Source organism: Eurytemora carolleeae, unplaced genomic scaffold (genome assembly GCF_000591075.1).
Source record: "Eurytemora carolleeae unplaced genomic scaffold, Eaff_2.0 scaffold1, whole genome shotgun sequence".
Lineage (NCBI taxonomy): Eukaryota > Metazoa > Arthropoda > Copepoda > Calanoida > Temoridae > Eurytemora > Eurytemora carolleeae.
In genome coordinates, this window is record NW_019396081.1 from 624,657 (window position 1) to 650,195 (window position 25,539).

Below are 25,539 nucleotides of genomic sequence, written 5' to 3' on the forward strand. Positions count from 1 at the left end.
TTCATCCTTCCCCCCACAAGTACTTAGTCTGTGAGGCACGAACCATGAAGGACATTTTTTCTATATTTATCCAAGCTTAAAGGATCCGGTTTAATTTAGATTTACTTTAAAAATCATCATTTTAAACTTAATTTCAATTCTTTTGTCAAAATCAAAATTGCAAACTGCCCCGGTGCATATATCAGACAAATGTTTTTTAATCTTATTATTGTAAAGCTTTATGAAAACTAAACTATATTTTGTATTTCTTTTTGATATATGTACAAACATTCCTCAAGAAAAAATCATAAATGTTATTGCCACTTTCATGATTAAAAACCTGAGCTGATAAATGACAAACTCATTTATCAGGGAAGAAATTAACTCAAACTCGTTAGAAAATATTCAAGTATAATTATATTTGGGATGTCTTTCTTTTGATAATTGACAAAATCTGTCGCGAATTATTGCTTAAAATTGCAGTCTGATCAGAGGTAAAAACATTTGAATCGAGAATCCTAGGATTAATTAGTTTATCCGAATCTCTTCCAGTTCCAGAGATTAGATTAATTTCTCCTGGAAATCCCGTGGTTGAAACCAAGCTGCATGGGGTAACTAGAAATAAGGGATCCAGCGCTTGTCACTCAAATTAAAAAGTTGCTACAGTGGATATCGATATCAAGCGTTGTAAATTGTCTTTACTTACAACAAAGTTTTGACCTCTAAACTGAACCAGCTTAAAAATATTTTGAATATATACAGAATATAGAAATAATATATACAAAATATATACATAATATGTCTAATGAAACAAAACTATTGAAAAATAACTTAACGGTCGTCTTTGATCTTAAAGATAATTTGTGGCATTCAATCGTCAATCCCAATTTCAAAGTAAATTGAAATATCTCTAATCCTAGCATTTCCAAAAAGTAGTCTGCCCTTTTTTGCTTTTAAAATTTCCGGAGATTTTGTTTTTATTTTATGAATAGTAACCGGACCCAAATTCTTATTATGTATTAATATAATGTAAAAGAACAAAGAGCACAAAGCATAATTTTGTAAATTTTGTAATTATTGTTTCAAATTAACATTTGGAAAAATAGATTAACAACGAATTAGGCAAATTATTTCTTGTTCAAATTTGTGAAATTTTGTTGATGAAGGATTGAACGCGTGTTAACCCCGGATAGCCTCGCTAAACTTTTACACAAACTTTAATTATATATTTTACAATAATAACAAATTAGAACGTCAATTATTTCGCTAACAACTTGCAATTTTACCGCTAAAATACCTTCCTTTTCGAAAGTAAAAAATAAATTTTAACAAAAATAATCAAATTTTTAGCCAGAAATTAACAATATACTGTGCTTGTAACTGTAAAAGTTAATTAATTTAAAAAAACATTGGATTGACAAAGCTTTTTAAGGTACCATTGTGAATTGGACAGTGTACATGCGTTACTGTATACAGTCCGTTTTCTTATAAAATGTTTGTTTAGAGAGGGTCCTAAGGTTCGGACTATGTATAGACGGCCTAGTGAACTAGGCATGTCAACTACACCAATGGAGGACAAGTCAGAAGTTAGAAGGTAAATTTTAACCTCAGTTTTCATGCAGTTATTTTAAAAGATGGAAATTTATGAATGAGGTTAAGAATGAATCGTTCGAAGAGAAATAAAAAAATAAAAAACAGTTTTGTTTCAATCAATGATATTACTGGAAAGCCTCACAGAATTAGTTAAAACAGTCTTATTTAATTAAATTATTTATCTCTCATTTAAAATTTCCCGTCCCAGTAAATGACAGTTTAAACCTATTTCTTAAGATTTCATCTTGGCATGCCATTGCTTTTAAAACCATTTTTCTCATCCTGATGAAAAATCCTCATTATTTATGGTTATTGTGAACAACCAATAACCATAAAAAAGACAAATAGATACATTTCAAAGGAGACGAATGATATATGCAATTATTTATTCTAAGAAGGATGTTTTCTTTGGAAATATTAATTGATTTATCGATTTTATAACTATTATCATTTCAGGCAGTATGATGTGAAGAACATTGGCCGAGGGCATATTGTTAAACCGATCCCTGATCATGAACATTCCTACCATGTAAGCTTTTTTATTTTCATTCCATTGTTGGTTTCAAGAATTACCTGCAAGGGCAACATTTTTGTACATGAGAGCTGAAAACTTTTGAATTGAAAGTTTTTGGCACCAATGGGGTTTAGAAATGTCTATAAGGTTGGACCGTTGTGGGGATAAATGAGCCGTCTGAAGCTGAAGTTTATAAGCACAAAAGTTTTGCCATCTCTGTATATATATATTCCATAGTAAAAAATGAGCTATTGAAATTTAAACGGTTCAAAGTTTAAGCAAAATAAGGTTGCAACGCATTACGCAATAAGGCTGAACAAAAAAGAACAAAAGTCACCAATATCAACAGATATGAAATAAATTAAGAAGTTTTATAATTCTCCGTCAATGTCTAATGATATAGTTGAAATAATATGGAAATTTCGTCTCCCTAGGTTTATTTTGAACATTTTATGGTTATATGCCATGGTGAATAATGAAGAAACTATTTTTAAAGACATTAAAATGCCTGGCTTCATTCTAGAGGATACCAAACCAGCCAACCAGAAACACATTCATCCCCCTTTTACATCTGCTCCCTTAACCTGCACTTCTTACCCCCTTTACTGGACCCCCCCTTGTTCCTGTCTCCCCCCTTCCGGTCTTCCGTCCTCCCTCACCTGGTTCTTGCTTTTACAGGGAGTCCCCTGCATAAACATTTTCTTCATTCTACGTGTAAACTTCTCATATAATGTATTATATTTCCCTTACTCTGAGATTTGAAATTTGTAATACCTGTTCTCTTACTGGAAAACCAACAGAGATTTTAGATCTGGAGTGGATCAGATTGACAAAAATTTAAAAAATTTTCAAAATATAATTCACGTTTTTAAATTTTCTTTATATCAAAGATCGGTAAAATCTGAGTGAAATAGCCGTGCATGCGGGGCACCCATAATCTTCTAGGTCACCTACAGTGATAACTAGAAAATTCTGGAATAGAAAGACGACTTTTAGAATAAATTTATAACTTTGAAAAGTCCAATGAGTATGATAAACAGAAATTGTGAATTGCTAACAAACCCATTTCACTAAATTAGTGATTTGATAAGTTAATAGTAAAACTATTTGCTTTGTAAAACATCAAATACACTTGAGTATTGCTACAATGTCGTCTTCCTATTGTTTTGTATTCTGGTTATCACTGTAGTGTGACTATCTATCTATCTGAACCTAACCTAGCCTGGAATAGTATATTCACGCAAGGTTGCCAAAATTGTTAGGAAGGCGGCGCCCAAAGATCAAGGTTGATCTTAAGTGATCAAACTCAACTTTAAATACTTTTCTATCCGATATCGCTGCTAAGAGAATATAAAACGAATTCCTGCCTTTAGCAGAGTGTCAGGCTGCTCAGACATCAAGGGAAATTTTTGAAGTCTTTGGGAAACGGTAATGTCAAATTCTCTTTACCGAAACAATAACATTCAGAGAAATAAAGGTTGTATGATTATTTCTAACACAGAAGGCCAAATTTTTATATTTATAGAATTTCAGGTCTGTATCTAAGTCTCATCCTTTGTGGTTAACCATTTATGTTTCATAATTTTACAATTATAAAGTTAAGGATAATATCATTATTAAGATTATTACTATTATTTTTTTAAATATGATACTATTCAGGCTTCTGTCCCTGGCTTGGAGGAGGATCTAAAATATTTTATGATTAATATAATTATTAATATTATATTTATCATTCTTATACTATTTTATCGATATAAATTAATATTAAAACTATCAAGGCTTCTGTTCCTGACTGGGGAGATAGAGGATCTGCTTAAATATATTATGATTATCATGATATTAATATTATTATTATTATAATTATTATACTAATTTCTTATATGGTTAAATATATTATCGTTATTATAATTATCATATTTTGATTACTATTATTATTATATCATTTTATTCATCTAAAACTATTCAGGCATCTGTCCCTGACTGGGAGGAGGATCTGGTGAAAGATACTGAGTCACAATCTCACTACAAGGTAGATTAAACTTGATCTCACTACAAGGTAGATTAAACTTGATCTCACTACAAGGTAGATTAAACTTGATCTCACTACAAGGTAGATTAAACTTGATCTCACTACAAGGTAGATTAAACTTGATCACACTACAAGGTAGACTTGATCTCACTACAAGGTAGATTAAACTTGATCTCACTACAAGGTAGATTAAACTTGATTTCACTACAAGGTACATTAAACTTGATCACACTACAAGGTAGATTAAACTTGATCTCACTACAAGGTAGATTAAACTTGATCACACTACAAGGTAGATTAAACTTTTAAATAAGGATTGATCTAGTTTAAACTTGACACACAAGTCACAACTTAATAGTAAAATTTAGATATTTTTAGCATTTATTAAAAAATACATTTAACGCTGTCTTTAGTTAAAACTTGACAATGGCATTTAATAAAAAAGTTAAAACTTTAATAACGGAGGAGATAAGCTTGGCAGCGTTTAATTATTTCTAAATTTGAAAACCTTAAAAACTTTGCTTTGTATTTGCTTTATTTTTTAGGCTGAATTTGCTAGTATCAATGCATCAACGTTACTTTTAATGACCCTACGTTGAAAGTTATATTGACACCTTTTTACTTCGTTATACCTGTATTTTGTTTAAGTTTAACTAAAACTCAAAATCAAGTTGAAGTTCTTTAAAAGAGAGTTTTAAAGCTTTCAATTGCTTTTGATGTGCATAAAAATCAGTGGCGCAAAATACCAAAAAAAAAATTAAAAATGTAATTTTGTACATTTTCTATTCATATACAACCCCTCTATTGTTTTAACTCAATGAGCAATTAAAATAAGTTTTAAAAAAAATGAGTATTAGATCTAAGGATGAAACTGATCTTACATATTTTACCAAATCCAAGGAATATAACAGGATAGGAACCTTATTTTTTTTGTTTGCATAACAAGTGTTAATAAAGGAAAGTTAAGTCAAGCCTCGATTGGTGTTAAAAAAACCAAATGAGGGACATAATAATCAAACTAATTACAGCGCCAATTAACTAGGCACAGAACAATTAACAAAGTTTTGTAACATTTATTAATGAATTAAATTAAATTAAAAGTGATGAGGACTAATTAATGATAATTAAGGATCTACACGCAAAGCGACCAATCTGCAACAGGATTGCTGATACACTCAAGGTTCGTATTTTTCTCCTCAAATCTATCATTAGTTTTAGAGGTTTAACACAAATTGTTATTAAATTATTTCTCTGATAGTTTTCTGATAATGTATCGTGAGATATAAACTCTGGTTTTAAAAACGGTGATTTTGTGCATATTGAAATTTTTTAAAGAAATAATTTTCATGGTTGGTTTTATTTTCTCCTATATTTCAACTTTTTAGATTAAAATATACACAAATATGTATAGACGCAAAAAGGGAAACTCACGAGTTTTGTCTGCTTACATATTTTACATTTTAATGTTTACAGAAATATACTTTTGAACTCGATGTACCGCCAAATTAGCTTTTTGTTCATCTGAATTGATCATGGAAAAGTATCTTAGCAACGCTTTAAATGTCAAGCTGGTTCCAATTGTTTCAAAACAAAGGAAAACATGTAATGATTTATCAATTTTACGGCAATAAAGACAAACAATTGTAACGGATTGAGACCTTGATTGTCAGGAAAGAGCAGGTTTTCTTATAAACAAGGCTTGAAGGACTAGATCAACAGGGGTTTAATTTTTTATTTTCATTTATCTACAGGGTGCACCTGCACCACAGCATACTGGATCACTCACATTTAGTTTTAAATTGGGATTTTCGAGACTAGTCAGAAAATTTCAAAAGATTGAATCATTTTTAAATATTGTATAAGATCAATGTAAAAATTCGCATGCAGAAAATGCATGGTTCTTTGAATATTCTTTGTGTATTTGGGCGTTAAAGTTTGGAGATAATCCAATATAATATGCTTAAAATCCTCCAGTTAAATAGGGGCCTACCTGATTCACAAATGAAAAATAGATAAATGGCAAAGATATTCTTGTTCTTCTATCTGTAAACTGATTATCTTTTAATGGTGGAATTGACAGATACAATTCAACGCGTCTTAAGACAGAAAACTTAAGATTTTGTTCTCATAGTTTCTCAGATAAATGCGGATACCGTTATGTATCGGGAACGCAACTCTCAGAAAACCTTGATAGTCCAGCTTTAACGCTTCCCTTCTCCTGTCCATATAGGTGATTTATTGCGGGGAAATTAATGAAAGGTGAAGTGTATCTTCAGATATACACTTTCTATTCTATTAACCCTCAACGTATCTAATTTTTATACCACCTCCCCTTTACCCCAGCAACCTTCAAGTTAGCAGTTTGTATCGTGAATATACTGGTATGACTTTATCTTCAGGGTTACCCACAAAGTATTGGACCCTCTGGGTACAAACATCTAATTTTTTTATTGGATCTTTTGCATAGAACGGTTTTGGGTGCTTATAATATATGAATGGGTAAAGAAATTATTTAAGCGCGTTAAAACCATATATGAAGTAGAAATACTGAACTAGATATCATCCAATGTGAGTCACCCTGATTCGTTCTTTGTTGTCTGCGTATCATCTATTTTAGTTTTATGCTTGAAGATGAAGGTCTAAAGTTAGCTCTAGACCGCATGAATATGTTTCTGTAAAGTAATAATAATAATTTCTGGTTAGACACAAATATGAACACTTTCTACACGCCGCGGCAAGGTTTTGCAAACAGTTGACTGCACATTTACCGTTGCTACTGTACATCCTATATAGTGATTGAATATCACCATGTGATGCTGGAAACACGAGATTGGTTCTCACTTTATATATTTCTAGATGGAAGGTGAAATAGAGAAGGATAGTGAGGTCCAGGCTACTTATAAAGATTTACACGCTAAACGTCCCATCATACATAAGGTAATTTTTCTACTCTGATATTGGATAATTCTCCACAAGGTTAGATTTTCTAGCTACCTATAGATTTAGCTTTAAAAGGGTCATGCCTTATTTACAACGATACCATTTATGATCAGATAAAAATTTTTTAGGGTAGAGTTGTAAATCGTACATGCCACTCTCAAATTTAGATTCAGTTGAAATTACGTCTACGGTTCTAGAGACCTTTAAACAGTTGAAAAGATACCTTTGTGGATCATTTACGACACGGTTTTATTCAGTTTAATTATTTTCTTTATTTTTAATTCCGGGTTTTATATTTGAATTTCTTGTAGTTAGTTGACCACGATTCTGAGATCCAGCCTCATTTACCCATGGAGGAGACTAGCGAGTACAGATCCACCATTAACAAACTTGAGGTTGGTGTACATACAGGGGGGATATTTCACCGGATTTACAGGGGTTCATTTTCCATTATTATCAAGGATACATCAGTTCTTTTTTTGGTTTCAGTCGTTGCTCGTGTAGTTTCTTTATCGATTATTTAATAATTTATCTTGTATTTGATACAGTGAAAATCAGAAAACTAAACGTGTGTTTTATTGTGTTACAAAGTTTAACAAGTTACTTATTCAAACACTCATTAACTAAAACCTAACCTAACTAAAACGGGACTATTTACACCGCTGTGTCTCATGTTCAATAGTCATACCTTGAGTCTAAAAGTACTCTTTCTATTTCAGAGTTTTATGGTTATCACTGCAGTAAAAACCATTTAAAATTTAACTTTCCTGACAAATAAATCATAAATTTCTATTTCTAACTTACTCATTTTCATTGAGCATATAATTAATACATAGATTAGTTTTAGGATAAATTTGGCATCAAATCAATTATACAAGCTTATCAAAAATTATTTCCAGGGCATGCAGCTGAAGGGAGAGAGAGTACTTCCCCCTTGGCTTGGAGTGCAGAAGGTACAAAACATAGGACTTGTTTATAGTAGTACATAGTACAGAGTACAGACCTTTGTTCTTGTTTTATAGTACATGTACAGAACTTTTATTATGTTTACAGTACATAATACAGATAATGCAATGGTCGTGTTTAAAGAATATAGTAACGACTCTTGATAGTGCTTACGAACAATTTATCTTGTTTAAAGTACTTATTTTACATAGCTTTGATCTCGTTTTATAGTACAGAACTCACTACAGAACATTGATCTTTTTAAATCATATAGTACATACAATTAGTATTTTTTATTGCATATAGTACATACAATTAGTATTTGTATAGCATATAGTACATACAATTAGTATTTGTTTAGCATATAGTACATACAATTAGTATTTTTTATGGTATAAAGTGCTAGAGTTGGCCAAAGTTCTGCGAGGAACGAAAGCTTTCGAAAATTATCAAATAATTTCCGTGTTTACAAACGAAAATATTTGTTAACCAAGGGATACATTTTGTTAACTATATTATGTGAGACCCTTTGCAACCAACACAAAAATATATATATTTTGGGATTTAAAATAAAAAATTGTTCATTAGATTAGATTGTAGAAGGACTAAAGAATATTGAAGAAAAAATAGGACGAAAGAAATATCAGGATAAGTATAGATTTAATATTTTTCAGATTACTCCTTTCGGGACAAGCCAGGATGTTACACGAGAGTAGGACGCATGCTTTATACGATCAGCTGGTAATCTGACATCAGCTACTACAATTTCGAAACATATTGTATTTTTTAAAACATGAAAACCAAAGAAAACAGCTAACGAACCAAAAAAAAACTATGACAAGCTTTATGATTGTATAAAACACATTTTTTTCCTGTAGACACTCTCGTGCACTTTCCTTAGTCACTCTTATTGCAAATACTTCTTCTAACTTGTCCATTCATACTCTCCTTGGATTTTTTCATGTTCATTTTAAAATTCTTCCATTTTTGTAAAGATATAAATTTTGACAAACATCGTTTTATTGTATAAGGTATTTGTCTGCGTAAAGTCTTAACTGTTCCTGAATAGACAAGGGTAAATTGAATACGAAAACTAAATTTTTTCTCTTTTAAAATGAATAAATACAATTGGTTGAAACCATCTGCGGATTCGTGTCAATTTTTAATCCTCGTGATTCTATCTTGCTTTATTTAATCATATAATTATAATAAATAAAGATAAGAAAATTAAGGTGACCTAATAAAGCCATAAAACCAGGGGGTATAGTTTTGAATGAAAGGAAGAATGTTTAACAGAACAGAAGAAGCGGACCGAAAAGAATAGAAGAAAGGGATAGGTGGGAGAAAGGAAGAAGCGGACCGAAAAGAATAGAAGAAAGGGATAGGTGGGAGAAAGGAAGAAGCGGACCGAAAAGAATAGAAGAAAGGGATAGGTGGGAGAAAGGAAGAAGCGGACCGAAAAGAATAGAAGAAAGGGATAGGTGGGAGAAAGGAAGAAGCGGACCGAAAAGAATAGAAGAAAGGGATAGTTGGGAGAAAGGAAGGGATTTGGAAATAGAGGGGGGAAGGTGGGGAGAAAGTGGAAGGAAGGAAAAGGAAAAGAAAGACAGGGGGAGGGTAGGAACATCATAGAAATAGAAGGAAAATGATAGGAAATGAAATAAAAGGGAAGGAAATGGATAGGAAATGTTAGGGGAGAGAAGGAAAAGGTTAGGAAAGGAAGGGGAGGAAAGGAAAAGGATAGCAATAGAAGCAATAGAAGGGGGAGGGAAGGAGCGGAAGGAAATTGGGATAAAAGTTTTAAGAGGACAGGAGGAGAAGAAATGTGGGAGAGTTCAGAGAGGTAAGAAGAAAGGACAGGATGGGCGAAAAAGAAGAGAAGGGATGGAGGAACAATCGCAGGGTAAGAAATGACAGGGATGGGTTGGTGGGGGGTCGGGGGATATTGGTTTGGTTTGGTGGAAGGAGTTTGTGGAGGAGATGAAAGGTTAGATAAACAAGATTAAAAATTTAGTGTTTCATAAGCTAATCAAAATCCACAAACTAATCATTTGATGAGGAAGAGCTATGCTCAGTAAGTTTCCTATAGCCAAAGACTTCTCTCAATATATTGAAACTAGTGAATATTTTACAATAAAAACATACATTACACCTTTTATCAAATAAAAGGAAAGGTAGACACTAAAGTTTCAAAGGGGTTGTTGACACAGGAATTGAGTCTTTGCAACAAACTCTGATTTTTTCAACCCAATGTCGCAGACCTTAGATATTTCAAACTATGAATTATGCTGGAACATATAAATTAAGTTTAAAGTATCACAGGTTACACCATCAAGTTTTAAAGATTTTAGGATTAATAAATCTGTGCTTGAGGCAAAGACTCAATTCCTTTAGGTAATATGGTTGGTACCAACTAACAAACAGTGGTGTCTGTTTTTACAGAAAGCATCTGAACAGTCCACCGAAGGAAATCTACATCGTATACAAAGTAAAAGGATCTGAATATGTACTCCCTCAGATTTAAGATTTAAGGTACTACAGGAGGTCGTCTTCTGCCAGATGATTTAACTTAAAGGGACTGTCGTTGTAATTTCTAATGAGAAGAGAGTAACCTTTAAACCGTTATCTGCATGATCAATAAAATAAAAAATATTGCTTGAAAATTGTTTCATTCCAACAATTTCCTAAATTGTTTCTGGGGCAGAAATCTGCAAGTGACAATCAAAGAGATATTACAACTTACAAGTGATTACAATCAATTGAAAAAAATCGTGGATATATTATGCATTATTGATTAGACAAAGCTGATGTTCTGCTATAGATACAATATATACTTATAAATTGTACATTTATATGTTTATAACATATAAATCAACTGGATCTTGGAACAATTATTAATTGTTGACCAGAACAGATTTGTATGATATAATTTCAAATCAGTTCCAGGAAACCACCCCCTCCCTCCCTCTGCCCCTCCCTCCTTCTCATATCTTTCTTATAATGTTACTTGAGATACAAATTGGAAATGTATTTGACGTTGAAATACAAAAAACGCAAAAAGTCATTAAAGTCTTTGAAAAACATTATTGTTTTCATTTTAAACTGAATAATAATATTATTAAATCTAAATAATTGAATTAAATATTAATAATTGAAGTAAATATATATAGATATATGAGCGAAGAGCTTTATTATATAATAGATTTAATAATTTATTCATTTGAATATCTAGATACATGATTGTTGATTGACTTAAATATGAAAATAAATATTTGAACGTGAATTATCGCATTATACAAGGGTTTGTTTAGTTCTTTAAAAGATTACTTAGAGTACCTTTAATTTAAATCTGATGAACGAAGGCTATCATATCGCTCAACAATGTCATGCACTGCGTTTGCATGACTTACGTGTAACGACGACACACGAAATAAATTTTCAATTATTTCAAAGTTAATCTATATATAAATTTGGCTTGTCTGTCTGTCTGTCTGTTTGTTTGTATCCAATAAACGTCAAAACGGCTGAATCGATCGGGCCCAAATTTTTTGTCGGACATCTAGGGACCCCAGGGAAGGTTTATGAAAAAATAAAATTTCAAATATTTGTCTCTATCAAAATTCGATCGTCATTAAATTTTTAAAAATTTTGAAAATCCGCGAAATTTTTTGTAAAAATCCGCGAATTATTTTTGTTTTGTTTTACGATGTACACAAAGAGAACATGTTCACAACTAATTTAGAAGATGGGCGCGAAGCACCCTCTAAGGCTAGAAAGAAGGGCGCGAAGCGCCTTGAATTTCTAGTTGGTAATATTATAATAAGGCCGTTCATATGAAATAAACAGAATTCCAAATATTTCATGATGATCTTAGTTAAAAATGAACTCCACGTTTTGATTTTGGCACTTAATTTTGAGATCATCAGGACATATTTAAATAGGCATAATATCTTTAAATGAATGCCTTATTTAAAAATTCATTGTTTTCTGAGATTTTACTTGTAATATTGCTTTTTACAAATAAAAATGAAAAAAATTATACTATTTAAAGGGAGTGTTCGCGAAAAATGAAATGAAGTATTGGCTTACTGTGAAAAAAAAACGCTTTTGATTGCTACTTTTATCTGTTAGGTCTATAAGGAGAAAATAGTTTAAAAAAATGACTTATACAGAAGAACGTATTAACGTCCATACAAATTCAGAAAGTTGAAAAATTGGACTCGCATCGTAAACAAATCAATCTAATTCCAAACAAATCATTCAGATATTACAACAAATAGTAATAGATTATTTTTCGGCGCATTCGCATATTTTTTATTTTTCATGATCTGAGTTACTTTTAAAAATATTTTTTCTTGTTTCGAAGATTTTTGATAATAAAGACGACATTTTCATATTTTCTAGGAATGTTCGAAAATCTAGCGCCAGCGAAATGTTATTTAAAAAAACAAAATAAAAATATTATGAAATGTTAACTATATGCGAATGCGTCAAAAATAATCGATAACTATTGTTTGTAATATTTATTTGAAATTAAATTGATTTTTTTACGATCCGAGTTAAGTGTTGCAACTTTCCGAATTTGTATGGACGCTACGTTTTACGGTATGAGAGAGGAGTAAGATTACTAGTCATCAAAAGCGCTTATTTTTCGCCGTATACCCCCTTTTTTCGCGAACACTTCCTTTAAACAACTACACAAGAAGATTTTACAGAAAGACTTTATATTAAGGAAATATAAATCCCATTTCTTAGATTTTCTTTAGATTTGATTTAAAAAAGTGCACTCAACAACATATCTTTTGCTTCTTGGTGAGGTTAATCCCTCCCCCCCCCCCNCGAATACATCGGAAGAATTTATCAAATGTCGTCTTGACAATTTTTCAATGAGTTTTATACTATATTACGTAAATTTCAGTATTTGCGAAAATAAATAAATAGCCATGAATATGCGGGAACAGTTTTAAAGAGTTCCATATAATCATTTAATTAAAAAACTAAATATCTGCAACATTCCATTTTCAGAAAGTGAAGAATACGACATTTGATGAATTCTTTCGATGTATTCTTTATTAAGGGTTTCACTGTATGTATTTTTCTTGGCTTCTTCTTCTGCTTTATTCCTCCTTGTTTTCATTTTTTTCTTTGTTTTCTCAGATGAAACTCATAAAGTTTGCTTCGTTCTTTTATTCTTCTTTCTCTAAAATAAAGAGACTGTTAACATAATATGTTGTGATACCACCCTCAGAATTGGCCACAAACGATTCAACTTTTTATTTTACATTATCAGATCTTGTTTTTGTTTATTCAAATCGTGCGACGTTTTAGTTTTTATGTACAATATTAATTCTTAAAGGGACTGTACAGGAAAGATGAAAGAGGGTATAGGCTGAAACCTAAGAATCTCAGGAGTTGAACGATACCTACTGGACGCGTGATTTCCGTCTGTATCACTTGACAACGATAATGCACTGCCATTATACATATTCTTTGTAAATGTTACAAAAATGATAATATTTACCGAGAATTCTTTTGTTGTACAACCATCCCCTCTAGTTTATGCTGAACAAGATGTACAATATTATTGTCGTCTTCTTTCTCATTTTCTTCGTTTTTTATTCTCTGAGTTCTTTCGTCCTCGAGTTTTTGAACCTCACTTGCTTCTTTGTCTTCAAATGTTTCTTCATTCACATGAAATACTGTGTGTGGATCTTTCAGTTTTCCGAATTCCATTTTCTCTTCTGTTTCGCTCGTCACTTTACTTTCTTTTTCTACTTTATCATTTTCTGCTCCGGACATGTTTAACTTTTTCGATATTAGATCCTTTCCTTTCAGGGTTTCAACTCCTCCTAAAAGGGCTTATTTCATGCAAAGCGCGAAGTAGTTGAACTGCGTACACTCCAGCAAGCGGAACCACTTCTCTTGCGGTAGTTTGAACTGGATCACAAGAGAAGTGCAGATTGAATTAGTCTACATAGTTCAACTACTTCTCACAATTTATTATTTATTAATCCCAGTGGTCCGATCTGGGAAGACGTAGAATTAAAACATGAGTTTATTTATGAACAAAAAAACATTTCATCTTGTCTTTACATGAATCAATAGGTTGCGAAAATATAGAGACTTGAAAATTAGAGTTTGTGTTCAGTGTTCAGCTCCTTTATATATTTTTCTTGCCTTTTTACCTTAGATAATATTAAGAAAGGAGGGCAGAAAAATAATTATTAGTTGATTGAACCAAACGAATGTTATGAAAAGTAAGAGCTCTCAAAGGTAAACATTGGTGGATATAGGAAAGATACTAATGAATATGAGTATGCACCAAATTTCCGCCGGCGGTTCGGCCGCCTTCCCGCCTTCCTCACAAGTATTTCTGATTTCAAAAAAGCAGTTTATTTCTGATTTATTTCTCTATAACTAAGGTCATTTGACAGTATATCGTAAAGGTACTGTCTAATGGCCTAATTACCATAAAACAGAACCGTTCCTTCCTTGATAAGAATGTTAACCACCATACTTCATGTGCAGTATGTCGTGTACTCAATGTATAAAATTTAAATCCAAAGAGAATAGAATACATATTAGAGTGGAATTTATACAATCCCTCGTTATGAATTTTGTCAGTTCAAAGTTTACAAATCATGTAAATGTTCACAAATGATATGCAGTAGAGTACATTAATACAGTATCTATCCATTTCAATTTTGATTTTTTTAAAGCTGTTAAATAAACTTTATAAAATGAATTAGGTGAATAAAAACCATCATTTGATTTATAGCTATAACGGAAAATCATTGTTTGTAAAGTAAAAGGCATAGAGTCTATGTGAAATGATCATTGGTCAATTATGAAACCAGCTTGTTCACTCGGACGAGAAATTGTTGTTGTTGGCCTTAACGGTTAGAGGAGAACCTCTGCAATGTGATCGAAATCTTTTCTGTCATATTCTTCATTTCCCAAGATTTAGGAAAATGTTAATAATTTTTGGCTAAAATAAAGCTTGTTGAATGCCTTATTTCATTGAATAAACAGTACAACAAAATGGCAGTTTTCCACTTTTTTCTAGTAAATTCCACTCTAATATATATTCTATTCTCTTTGTTTAAATCAGAGATACTTATGAGGAAATCTTAGGCTAGTGGAAATACAGTGTGTAGAGTGTAGACTATGTTTACTAATATGTTTGGTTATAACACTGATTAATTGACGGATTTCTAATGATCTAAATATTCTTCGTTTGTATAATAATACTAATAATGTAGAATGTAGAGGTATGTACTATTGTTAAAACAAATTCGAAATATAAGGAAGACGATTGTTCCGACTCAAATGCCGATGTCAATTCCCTGGATGTGTGTGTACACTGAATACACAGAATCCTTTTCCGCCATACAACACACCCCACATGTCAAATCTCCGCTCAACCTAGCTCCCGCTTCACCAGTCAGTCAGCGGAAAACACTCACGAGATTCACAACTCCGTCTCAACTACAAACACCTTCTAACTGATATTCGTCTATAGTTTCTTTATTAATTTCTAAACCAATCAATTTAAGCCCCACTTGGGAAAATATTTCATAACCTTTTGTTTTAATAAATAAAGATTAGAAATACCGTTAGATCTCTTTTATTTTATCGTATTGACTTTTTTAAAAGTCAACAACTATGTAGGCGAGTCAGTAGTTTTCAGAAGATATACTAAAATATATATATATTAAATAGAAATCTAACATTTTTTAACATATTTTATTCTTTCGTTTAACAATTTTTAATAAATGCTTAGCAGGTTGTTATGTAGTTATATTATGAGACAATCTGTAGTTATCAGTAATCATTTGTAGTATCAGTGGTCATCTATACTTCTGTAGTTATAAGTGGTCATCTTTAGTAATCAGTAATCATCTGTAGTAATCAGTGATTCCCCTGTGGTTATGAGAAATCACTGAGAATCTGTATTAATCAGTTTTTAAACACACAAAATTAATATTTGAAAAAAAATAAAACTAATTTGATGGAATTTACCTCTTGTCTCTTCTTCTATTGCGGTGTTTTGAAACTTTTTACGAAAAAACTGAAACAAAACAGGTTTATTTGATCAATTTTTCACATTGAAAATAAATGTAATGGCCATTTTATCCATTTAAAATTTCAAAATTTTGTAATATTTTCATAGTTTGGGATTTTGACATCCAGTAAAACTTAATTCAAAAAGTTAAATGATTAGTTTAACTATCTGTTTACTAACGTAAATAAATATTTGCATGTTTTGTAGTTGATATCTAAATGTTTTGATGAGAATGCAGTAGTTGAAAAGTTTTGATTGCCACTAACTCTGGCAGTGTTAAAGGAGGGGAGGAACTATTTCTCGTCCGAGCCACATTCTTCTCATTTTCTCGTCCAAGCCACTTCGAAGTGTCCAATCGTTATAGATAAATTTTTTTTAAGAATCTGGCGACTTTGGGCATAAATGAAATATTGAATTTTTGTACATCAAAAATATAGTTTTTATTGAATTAAAGTTTTGAAGTTCTATGTCCATAAAAATTTTCACTTGTTCACTCGGACGAGAAATTGTTGTTGTTGGCCTTAACGGTTAGAGGAGAACCACTGCAATGTGATCGAAATCTTTTCTGCCATATTTTTCATTTCCCAAGATTAAGGAAAATGTTAATAATTTTTGGCTAAAATAAAGCTTGTTGAATGCCTTATTTCATTGAATTTAAGTAAATACATGATAATGTAATTGTAACAAACTACATTATTATTATTATTATTATTATTATTATTATTATTATTATTATTATTATTATTATTATTATTATTATTATTATTATTATTATTATTATTATTATTATATTATTACTATTATAATTATCAATATTATGAACTAGCTGAATTGCTCGGTGCACCTCATGTTACTCATATTTACTCCCAAGTTCTCCCAAGTTTCCTAATCAAAATTTGAGGCAAATCGTTCCAGGGGTACAAGAGTTATGATCGAACATACAAACAACAACAAAAAAATAAACAGAGATAACTACTTTATATTTTTAACTTCTTACTAACACTATTTCTGTAATATTACTGCAGTTGAATTATGACCTGATATGCTTCGTTCACCTCCCTCAAGTCGTTAAGAGTCTGAAAATATGAAAAGAAGTTTATAATATCTGCACCAGAATATTAGAACACTAGACCAGTACAACTAGGAGGAAAATCAGGGGAAATACAAGTAAAAAGAAGAAGAAAATACAGAAGAATGTTTTTCTTACGAAACATTACATAAATATTCCAAAATATTAAACAAAACATTATTTTAATTGTTATCGTGAGAGTATTTATAAAAATTCAAATCCGAATAATTTGTTGGCGCTTGGTGTTAATTACAGTAATAGTACACACAATAACCGTGATACCGATTACTCTCCTCTTATAATACCTTGGCTGTGCAGGATTCTATTTCTACTTCCTCCTCCTCCTCCTCCTCCTTCTCTTTTCTTCGTTTCTTCGGCTTATCCTCTCTTCTCTCTTCTTTCAACTCCTTCTTTTTTTCCTTTTTCATATTTTCAACACGTTCCATCTCTAAATATTATAAAACTTACCTAACCTTTTATCATAGTTTTTTACTTGATCCATAGAGGACTTGATTATTATGACATTAGATAGAACAGATAAAAGGATTTAAAAGTTAGAGTATGAGGAGAGTATTCAGTAACCAGTTCCTTTACGTCGAATCCAGATGAATATTAAGTTTAATATAGAAGTTATTGTGGCATACTAAATTATTTTGTTTTGATAATTTTATTTACAGAAAAGTTTAACTGTTATTTACGTTCTTAGTTTATTATGTTTTGGGGGTTTCTTTGGCTTTAATGAAATAAACAATTATAAAGTATGATTGCATTCTTCCGCTAAATGCATTTCACTGTAAATACTTTTATTAAATATAATTATTATCAAAATAATCATTTTACACTGTATTTCTGAAAAAGCAGAACTTTTTTAGAAGGATTTCTAATTTAAATGGCAGTTTAGGTGCGTAAATATTTGACAGATGACTGTTATTCTTAAGATCACAATTATTCTTAGGATCACAGTTATTCTTAGGATCTCCATTATTCGTAGGATCTCCATTATTCTAAGGATCTCCATTATTCTAAGGATCACCATTATTCTTAGGATCACCATTCACCATTATTCTTAGGTTCACCATTATTCTTAGGATCTCCATTATTCTTAGGATCTCCATTATTCGTAGGATCTCCATTATTCTTATGATCACCATTATTTTTAGGATCTCCATTATTCTTAAGATCACCATTATTCTTAGAATCACCAATCATCTTAGGATCTCAATTATTCTTAGGCTCACCAATATTCTTAGGATCACCTTTATTCTTAGGATATCCACTATTTTTGGATCTCCATTATTCTTCGGATCACCAATCATCTTAGGATCACCATTATTCTTAGGTTCACCATTAATTACTCGTAGGTTCTCCATTATTCTTTGGATCTCCATTATTCTTAGGATCTCTGTTATTCTGAGGATCGCCATTATTCTTATGATCTCCATTACTCTTAGGATCGCCGTTATACTTAGGATCACCATTATTCTTAGGATCACCATTATTCTTAGGATCACCATTATTCTTAGGATCTCCATTATTCTTAGGATCTCCATTATTTTTTGGATCGCCATTATTCTTAGTATCACTATTATTCTTAGGATCGGCAATTATCTTAGGATTGCCGTTATACTTAGGACCACCATTATTCCTAGGATCACCATTATTCTTAGGATCACCATTATTCTTAGTATCACCATTATTCTTAGGATTGGCATTTATCTTAGGATCGCCGTTATACTTAGGATCACCATTATTCCTTGGATCACCATTATTCTTAGGATCACTATTATTCTTAGGATCACCTTTATTCTTAGGATCCCATTAATCTTAGGATCTCCATTATTCTTAGAATCTCCATTATTCCTAGGATCACCAATCATCTTAGGATAACCCATCATCTTCGGATCACCCATCATCTTAAAATTCGGGGAAATGACAATTCCTGTGAACAGGACAACTCAGGGGAACAGGACAACTCAGGGGAACAGGACAACTCTCGGAAACAGAACAACTCCTGTGAACAGAAAGGATTTCCATTCAACTCAGGATCAACTTTATTCTTGGGATCATTCATCACTTTAGGACACAGGAGCCCTACTCCCTTGGAGCAGGAGAGCTCCTAGGAACAAGACAACTCTGGGGAACAGGACAACTCTGGGGAACAGGACAACTCTGGGGAACAGGACAACTCTCTAAAACAAGACAACTCCTGGGAACAGAAAGGATCGCCATTCAACTCAGAATCACCTTTATTATTAGGATCACCCTCATTCTTGGGATCACTTATTTTTTCAGAACACAGAAACCCTACTCCCTGGGAACAGGACAGCTCCTGGACACAGAACAGCTCCTGGAAACAGGACAGATCCTGGAAACAGGACAGCTCCAGGAAACAGAACAGCTCCTGGAAACAGAACAGTTTCTGGAAACAGAACAACTCTTTGAAACAGGACAACTCTTTGAAACAGGACAACTCTTTGGAACAGGACAACTCCTGGGAACAGGAAAACTCCTGGAAAATGGAAAACTTTTTGGATTAGGGGATTATTGGTGTAACCAATAGGATCAGGAGCTCCTCTGAATAGGAAAGCTATCTCAGTGGGTACATTGGGTTCAAATAGTTATTAGAAGGACGTCTAAATATGAGGAGTAGAGATGCATCTATTGTTGTTGACACTTGATAATTTATTTATTTTAACGGGATCAGCTTGGTTCAAGGTACTGCTCATAACATCTCCATCACTTTCTGAGGCTGAACATCTTCTCCCCCCTCCCTGTAATTGATTAAGCCCCAATGGCATTGTAGATTAATACTCAAGAAAAAGGGTTTCCAACTCCAAGAGTATTGAGATTGAATATAAAATGACATAAGCCGGCCGCTCTACTGATCAATCAATTGTCATGATTCTGCTGGGTTGATTCTACTCTATTCATTCGCTCTGAGTAAACACAAGAAATCTGTTTCCATAGTTCAATCTAAAGATAGAAAGAACATCTTTATTTAAATATCATAAACATGAAATATATTTTAATACGATAAGAATAAAATGAACTATGTGCAATCTTAGGATAGATCTTAATAGACTAAAACAAGACAAATCAAATGTGATTTGGTCAACCCCATAAAATACATAAAATATAGCGTAAAACCCTGATACAAATACCCATAGAGAAAGAAAGCAAAGAGGTAAATCTTAGCTCAGATGTACACAACCTACCTTCTTATTAATTAATTAATAGAGCGGTCGGTTGTGTACATCACGATATGTTTACGTATCTAACACTGTACACTTGTATATAGAGTAATCGTATTTCTTGGGGGTGTTAAAATGGAGATATTGAAAATTGTCAAATGTTTACAGTCAACATCCTTGAATTCTCAATTCCATAAAATCACTCTTAGGAATATGATGACTCTATATACAAGCGTACAGTGTTAGATAGGTAAGCATATTGTAATGTACACAACCGACCACTCTATTAAATAATTAATAGGGAGGTCTTTTTTTCCTTTCTCTTTGCAAATACCTCAATGTGACAAGCAAAATCCTGACAAGTACTCAGACTTATTCATTTAAAACAAAACGTTATCCCTGAAAAATAAACAACACTTTCAATTGATCAACAACGGCTGCAATTTTGATAACGGAAATGGCTCAAGTATATGTTTCTCATTTGCTAGTTTAAGTCACACTGGGCAGAACTGTACCAATGGAATAGACGCAGTACACAAAATAAAACTGGTTTCTTGAGGTAGAGTACTGCAAACTAATCCATCATCCGACCAGAAACTCAAGGGACTTTATATCAACAGATCGAGACCATTTGGGCGCAAAACAAGTGGAAAATGACCCTACTGCCTCATGGAGGGACTTTTTTTGAAAAAAACTGTAGTTGTCCATATAATTCCATCTGATCAATCCCAAATGTTGGTTGATTGATATTAGGGACAGAAATAAACCATGTTGTTATTTGTAAACAATTGGAAGTATAATGTCAAGTTGTAGAAAAAATTCCATACTGCAGAATGTTTACTGCAAGGAAGTGTTTATTTTTCTGTATATCATAATTTATCTCTTACAAGAAACACTAATATTTACATCTTTTAACACCCCAAATGCAGTACACATTTCTAAAGTGTAGTACACGTACACAAAAACTTGTCAAAGTTCACAATGACATATAAAGTGTACTTTCATGCCCCTAAATGTACTTTCAACCCCAATCCCATTTGAGATCAGACCCCTGGGTAAGACATGCTGATGAAGTATAGTTTAAATTGTTTTTTTTATTTACCTATGCAATGGAGTCTCTAAATATCAATATCATTCTTCTTTTCTAAAAAAACTTCCGGGGGTTGCAAGTTAGAAATAAATTTTGTTACAGGAATAAGAATAAAATGTTAAGAATTGTATTCCTTTGTATATTGATGAGAGATAAGTGAAAGTACATCTGTTCCTTCCATCATCTTCCTCGTCATATTCAGAACATCTAAAGTAGTTTTAGGAACATCAATATTTCTTACTTTAGAAACTACTAGTTTGGAAACAGATATAGATATAGAGAATAAAATATTACAAAATAAGGGGAGTTGGTATACCAAATTTGTCGAAAATTATTTTTTTAGCCTGTGCTTTTTTAAACATGACTCTTCTATCATTTCACAATGCTAAGAATCCTGTAGAGAATGTACAGATATAGGCGTCCCTCAATTTATAAAGTGGCAAACGTCCGATTCACAATGGCACCCCATAGATATTGGTTGGAGCCAAAATGATGGAGTTATCCCCCTCTTTTTTTAAATTGAAAATTGATTATGTCCAAGGAGGTTCTGTATAAAATTGACTGATAGTGGATTAAAGCTGCAGAAACAATAAAAAAAAACAGAGAAATTATATCTTGTCATTATTTAAAACAGAAAAAAGACACCTTTCTAAGTGTCTGCAGTGTACCGTAGTGAATCAGGTATATAACGTATTACACTACGGGCACTTGAAACAATGTCTAAAGTCCCTGGAAACAGTTTATTAAATTCTTCTTTTAATATTTTATCTGTCCTTGTATTTTCAATTCAATATAATGGTAAATGCAGTCTTAATGACTTACAAAAAATGAAATTCCCAACAAGCAAAAAGTGCAGTATAAAAGGGAAGTAAACGGATTGAAGTTTAAAACTTACGTAGTGCTCGGTGCTCTCCTATAGATTGTCGTCCTCGTCTTTTCTTAACCTTGTTTTCTTCATTTTCCTTCTTCACACTTCCCTTTCTTTTAGCGAGTTCATCAGCCTAATATCGTCAAATAAAAGGCAACGGAACATGTTAAGTGTATACGGAACATGTTAAGTGAATACGGAACATGTTAAGTGAATACGGAACATGTTAAGTGAATACGGAACATGTTAAGTGAATACGGAACATGTTAAGTGAATACGGAACATTCTTTCATATATCACGTGGATTTAACGGTTCTGTCAATATTTCAGAAAGCTGTGACTTTCGATCACAATTTGACCCATTATACATAATTTTTTAACCCTTTTTCTTAGGTAATTTTTTGTCGGTATATACGTTTTGAATGAAAAAGTATAAATAAACAAACTGTAAGTTTAAAGATTGTTGAATCATAGACCAAAACACGTTTTATTTCAAATAAAAAATACTAAATGATTCTCACTTTGGTTAGTTTGGGGTGATATGTACCAAGTCATTATAGATTTCAAGATGTTTAGGTTTTATGTAAAATAAAATCAACTTTTTATAGTTATTAACTTAATGTTTTGTTGTGTAGAAAATAAATGATTTTAAGTAAACTGAATTTTCTATTTTTAGCTCGGTTTGTTCGTCATCTAAGCTTTAATAAATAGATTAAGTAAACTTTCAATATTAAGGCAACCGTTAATTTTGGGAATGCTTGAAGAAAAGGGTTACAATCCATTTACGGGGTGCAGATTTAATGAAAAGTGAGCAGTAATTGAAAGTAGAAGACCGTTGCAGTTTAATAGAACTGGTTCAACTTAGTCTACGTACATGGCCGAGCCATCTCGAAATCTCCGTCCTTCCATTATTTTGTTTTCATCGTGGCAAATTCTTGAAGATAAAACTATTTTTTATCTGGCCATCTTAGACTAAAATATTGCAATAATTACATAATGTTGAAATCTTCGAATCCACAAGAATAATGTCAGCATTTATTCAGATGAAATTTTAATCTCTTTTCTGGTGACGTACTGGCTATCCTTTACTTTATAAATAAATAGCAAAATATTTATTTAAAATATTTGGCAGAGCTTTTCATTTTTGATATGATTAACAAAAAAGATTGAAGTTCTATTACTCGGAGTAATTTTGGCATTCTTTACTACACTGTAATTCCGCCATCCAAAAGCATCCCTCCTCCTCGTAGGTATTTCGTATTTTAAAAAGCCGGTTTGGTATATCACGATATAATACACGTAGTACGGTTGTGAAAATTCGTTAATAAGAAAAGAAAATCCAGTTATAAGGCACTAGGGTAAATTTAACAGTACATCGTGAGCGAATGAGGAAGTACGCTTTCGGACGGCGGAAATACAGTGTAGAAATATCTGATATTGCGCATTAAAAAAGTAAAGATATTTTAAATACATAGAGAACTTTCCTTAAAGGAAAAATATTTGATGTTTCCTCTAAATACCCTAAACACTTTTCCAATTAATTCCTTTCATTTTAGATATTTTTCTACCTAAAACAACCATTTTTTAAAAACTCAACCAGAATATAAAGTATAATGAAAATCTATATTTAATTAACTGTTAAAGCAAAATATCCAGGATGTATGAATTTACCAGCTAATCAGATAAGAGCTCTTTCATGTGTTTTCATTTCTTTATTCATTTCAGAAAATATAAGATTAACATGGTTCTCAGAAACTGAAGCTCTTTTCTACATTATGTACACTATACAGCTCAATCCACGGGAAATTAAAAGGCTGCATTATTTAAAAATCAGTACACCCATGTGTTTACCAAAAAAATGTATATATATTTGTATTTGCCATTTTATACTTTTTTTGGGTTATTTATATCAAATAAAAAGCATACGAGGTCTCTTACGCTAATTTTGACGAATTTTGAATTAGAGATTAAAATATGACTTAAAATATTTCAGTCAAAAAATGCATCGTTGTAGTTTTAAGTAATTTGGATCTATTCCTTGCCATTTCACCCTTTGAGTAGAGAGATACATTTAAAAACATTTATAATTTACACATTTGTAAAAACAAGAACGAAGATTGTAAACAAAGTTATAAATGTTCCTGGGCCCGGACAATATTGTACTTAATGCTATTTGCTTATAATAAAAGCTGTCCTAAAACGTCACATTAGAATACGAATAAATTACATTCTATTATTATATCCATAATATTTCCCTAGTCCCTTTGTTTTAAACACACTCTTGGTAAAACCTGATGTGAGACAATATATACCAAACTTGATTTTTATAAATACAGGCTAACGAAACGACAAAATATGTAAGTTTAAATATACGAAAACCAGATTTAAATTGGATCAGTCTTGTCCGAACTCTATAAATTCGTTTTACTACAAACATAATCATCAGGTGATTACTCGCCAGAAGCAAAAAAAAATTATTGCATCTTTGCAACCTGATGGAGTAATCTTTCAAACTTTGACTACTTGTTCAAACATTTGAAATCAACACGGTTTACGAAAAACATATGATTTAATAACGGTTGAGTTTGAGGCAAAAAAAAGGTTGCTTTATGACCACATCTGAATCAAATAACAAAGAAGGAAAATGTAAAACTCGTTCTACCTCTTCTACCAGAATTTCCTCCTCTTTGTCTTCAATATCATCCTCATCCTCTTCACCGAGCATTTTGTCTTTAAATGGACTGTAAGGGGGGTATAAGCGGAAACCTAAGCATTTCGGAGTTGATCGAGACCTGTCTCGAGAAATTAAAATAAAAAGTTATACGAAAATTTATATATATAAAATTTTGTATAAAATTGTAGGTTTAAACAGATCATATTCAGCAAATACGCAACCAATCTGAAAACAACAATATCCCAGCGGAGCCTGAAAAACTTTTTCTCTTTCATTATTCGAATTTAATAAGGACAATGATACTGCACTGCCATTGAGTTCTGGTCACGTGATATTAATATTATTATCAATTATATCTATTAAAAATGAATAATTATTAAATTCAAATAATATTAGGAGCAAACCTTAGATATTCAGGCTCCTCTATAGTCTACTAGTCTACTAGTGTCTACTAGTGTCTGGTGTCTATAACTAGTGTCTAGTGTCTACTAGTGTCTAGTGTCTACTAGTGTTTAGTGTCTACTAGTGTCTAGTGTCTACTAGTGTCTAGTGTCTGCTAGTGTCTAGTGTCTACTAGTGTCT

General features: G+C 31.9%; 2 protein-coding genes across 5 annotated transcripts in view; one reads left to right on the forward strand and one right to left on the reverse strand.

Annotated features, from left to right (window-relative positions):
- The window catches only part of LOC111716652 (uncharacterized), a 16,566-nt gene extending 7,734 nt beyond the window's left edge, over nt 1-8,832 (forward strand). The window contains exons 4-11 of the mRNA XM_023492136.1: nt 1,484-1,573; nt 2,029-2,101; nt 4,053-4,115; nt 5,245-5,295; nt 6,972-7,052; nt 7,367-7,450; nt 7,955-8,008; nt 8,675-8,832. Of these exons, the coding sequence (XP_023347904.1) occupies nt 1,484-1,573; nt 2,029-2,101; nt 4,053-4,115; nt 5,245-5,295; nt 6,972-7,052; nt 7,367-7,450; nt 7,955-8,008; nt 8,675-8,716 (538 nt within the window). The 3' untranslated portion in view covers nt 8,717-8,832. The remainder of the gene's footprint in view (nt 1-1,483; nt 1,574-2,028; nt 2,102-4,052; nt 4,116-5,244; nt 5,296-6,971; nt 7,053-7,366; nt 7,451-7,954; nt 8,009-8,674) is intronic.
- Nucleotides 8,833-13,049: 4,217 nt separating this feature from the next.
- On the reverse strand, nt 13,050-25,268 carry LOC111716948 (DNA ligase 1). Of its 4 annotated transcripts, XM_023492466.1 has the most exons (9): nt 24,946-25,268; nt 22,311-22,416; nt 21,549-21,622; nt 21,428-21,443; nt 17,440-17,582; nt 17,103-17,141; nt 16,023-16,071; nt 13,522-13,849; nt 13,050-13,200 (listed from the first exon to the last, which is right to left on the reverse strand). In XM_023492466.1, the coding sequence occupies exons 1-9, from the start codon at nt 25,006-25,008 to the stop codon at nt 13,134-13,136; spliced, it is 885 nt and encodes a 294-aa protein (XP_023348234.1). In that variant the 5' UTR covers nt 25,009-25,268; the 3' UTR covers nt 13,050-13,133. The 4 variants fall into 4 exon arrangements, with proteins under 4 accessions (XP_023348234.1, XP_023348240.1, XP_023348247.1 ...); XM_023492472.1 differs by lacking the exons at nt 13,050-13,200; nt 13,522-13,849 and adding an exon at nt 15,731-15,942 and having other exon boundaries at nt 24,946-25,267; XM_023492479.1 differs by lacking the exons at nt 13,050-13,200; nt 13,522-13,849 and adding an exon at nt 15,731-15,923 and having other exon boundaries at nt 24,946-25,265.
- Between the last annotated feature and the right edge of the window lie 271 nt (nt 25,269-25,539).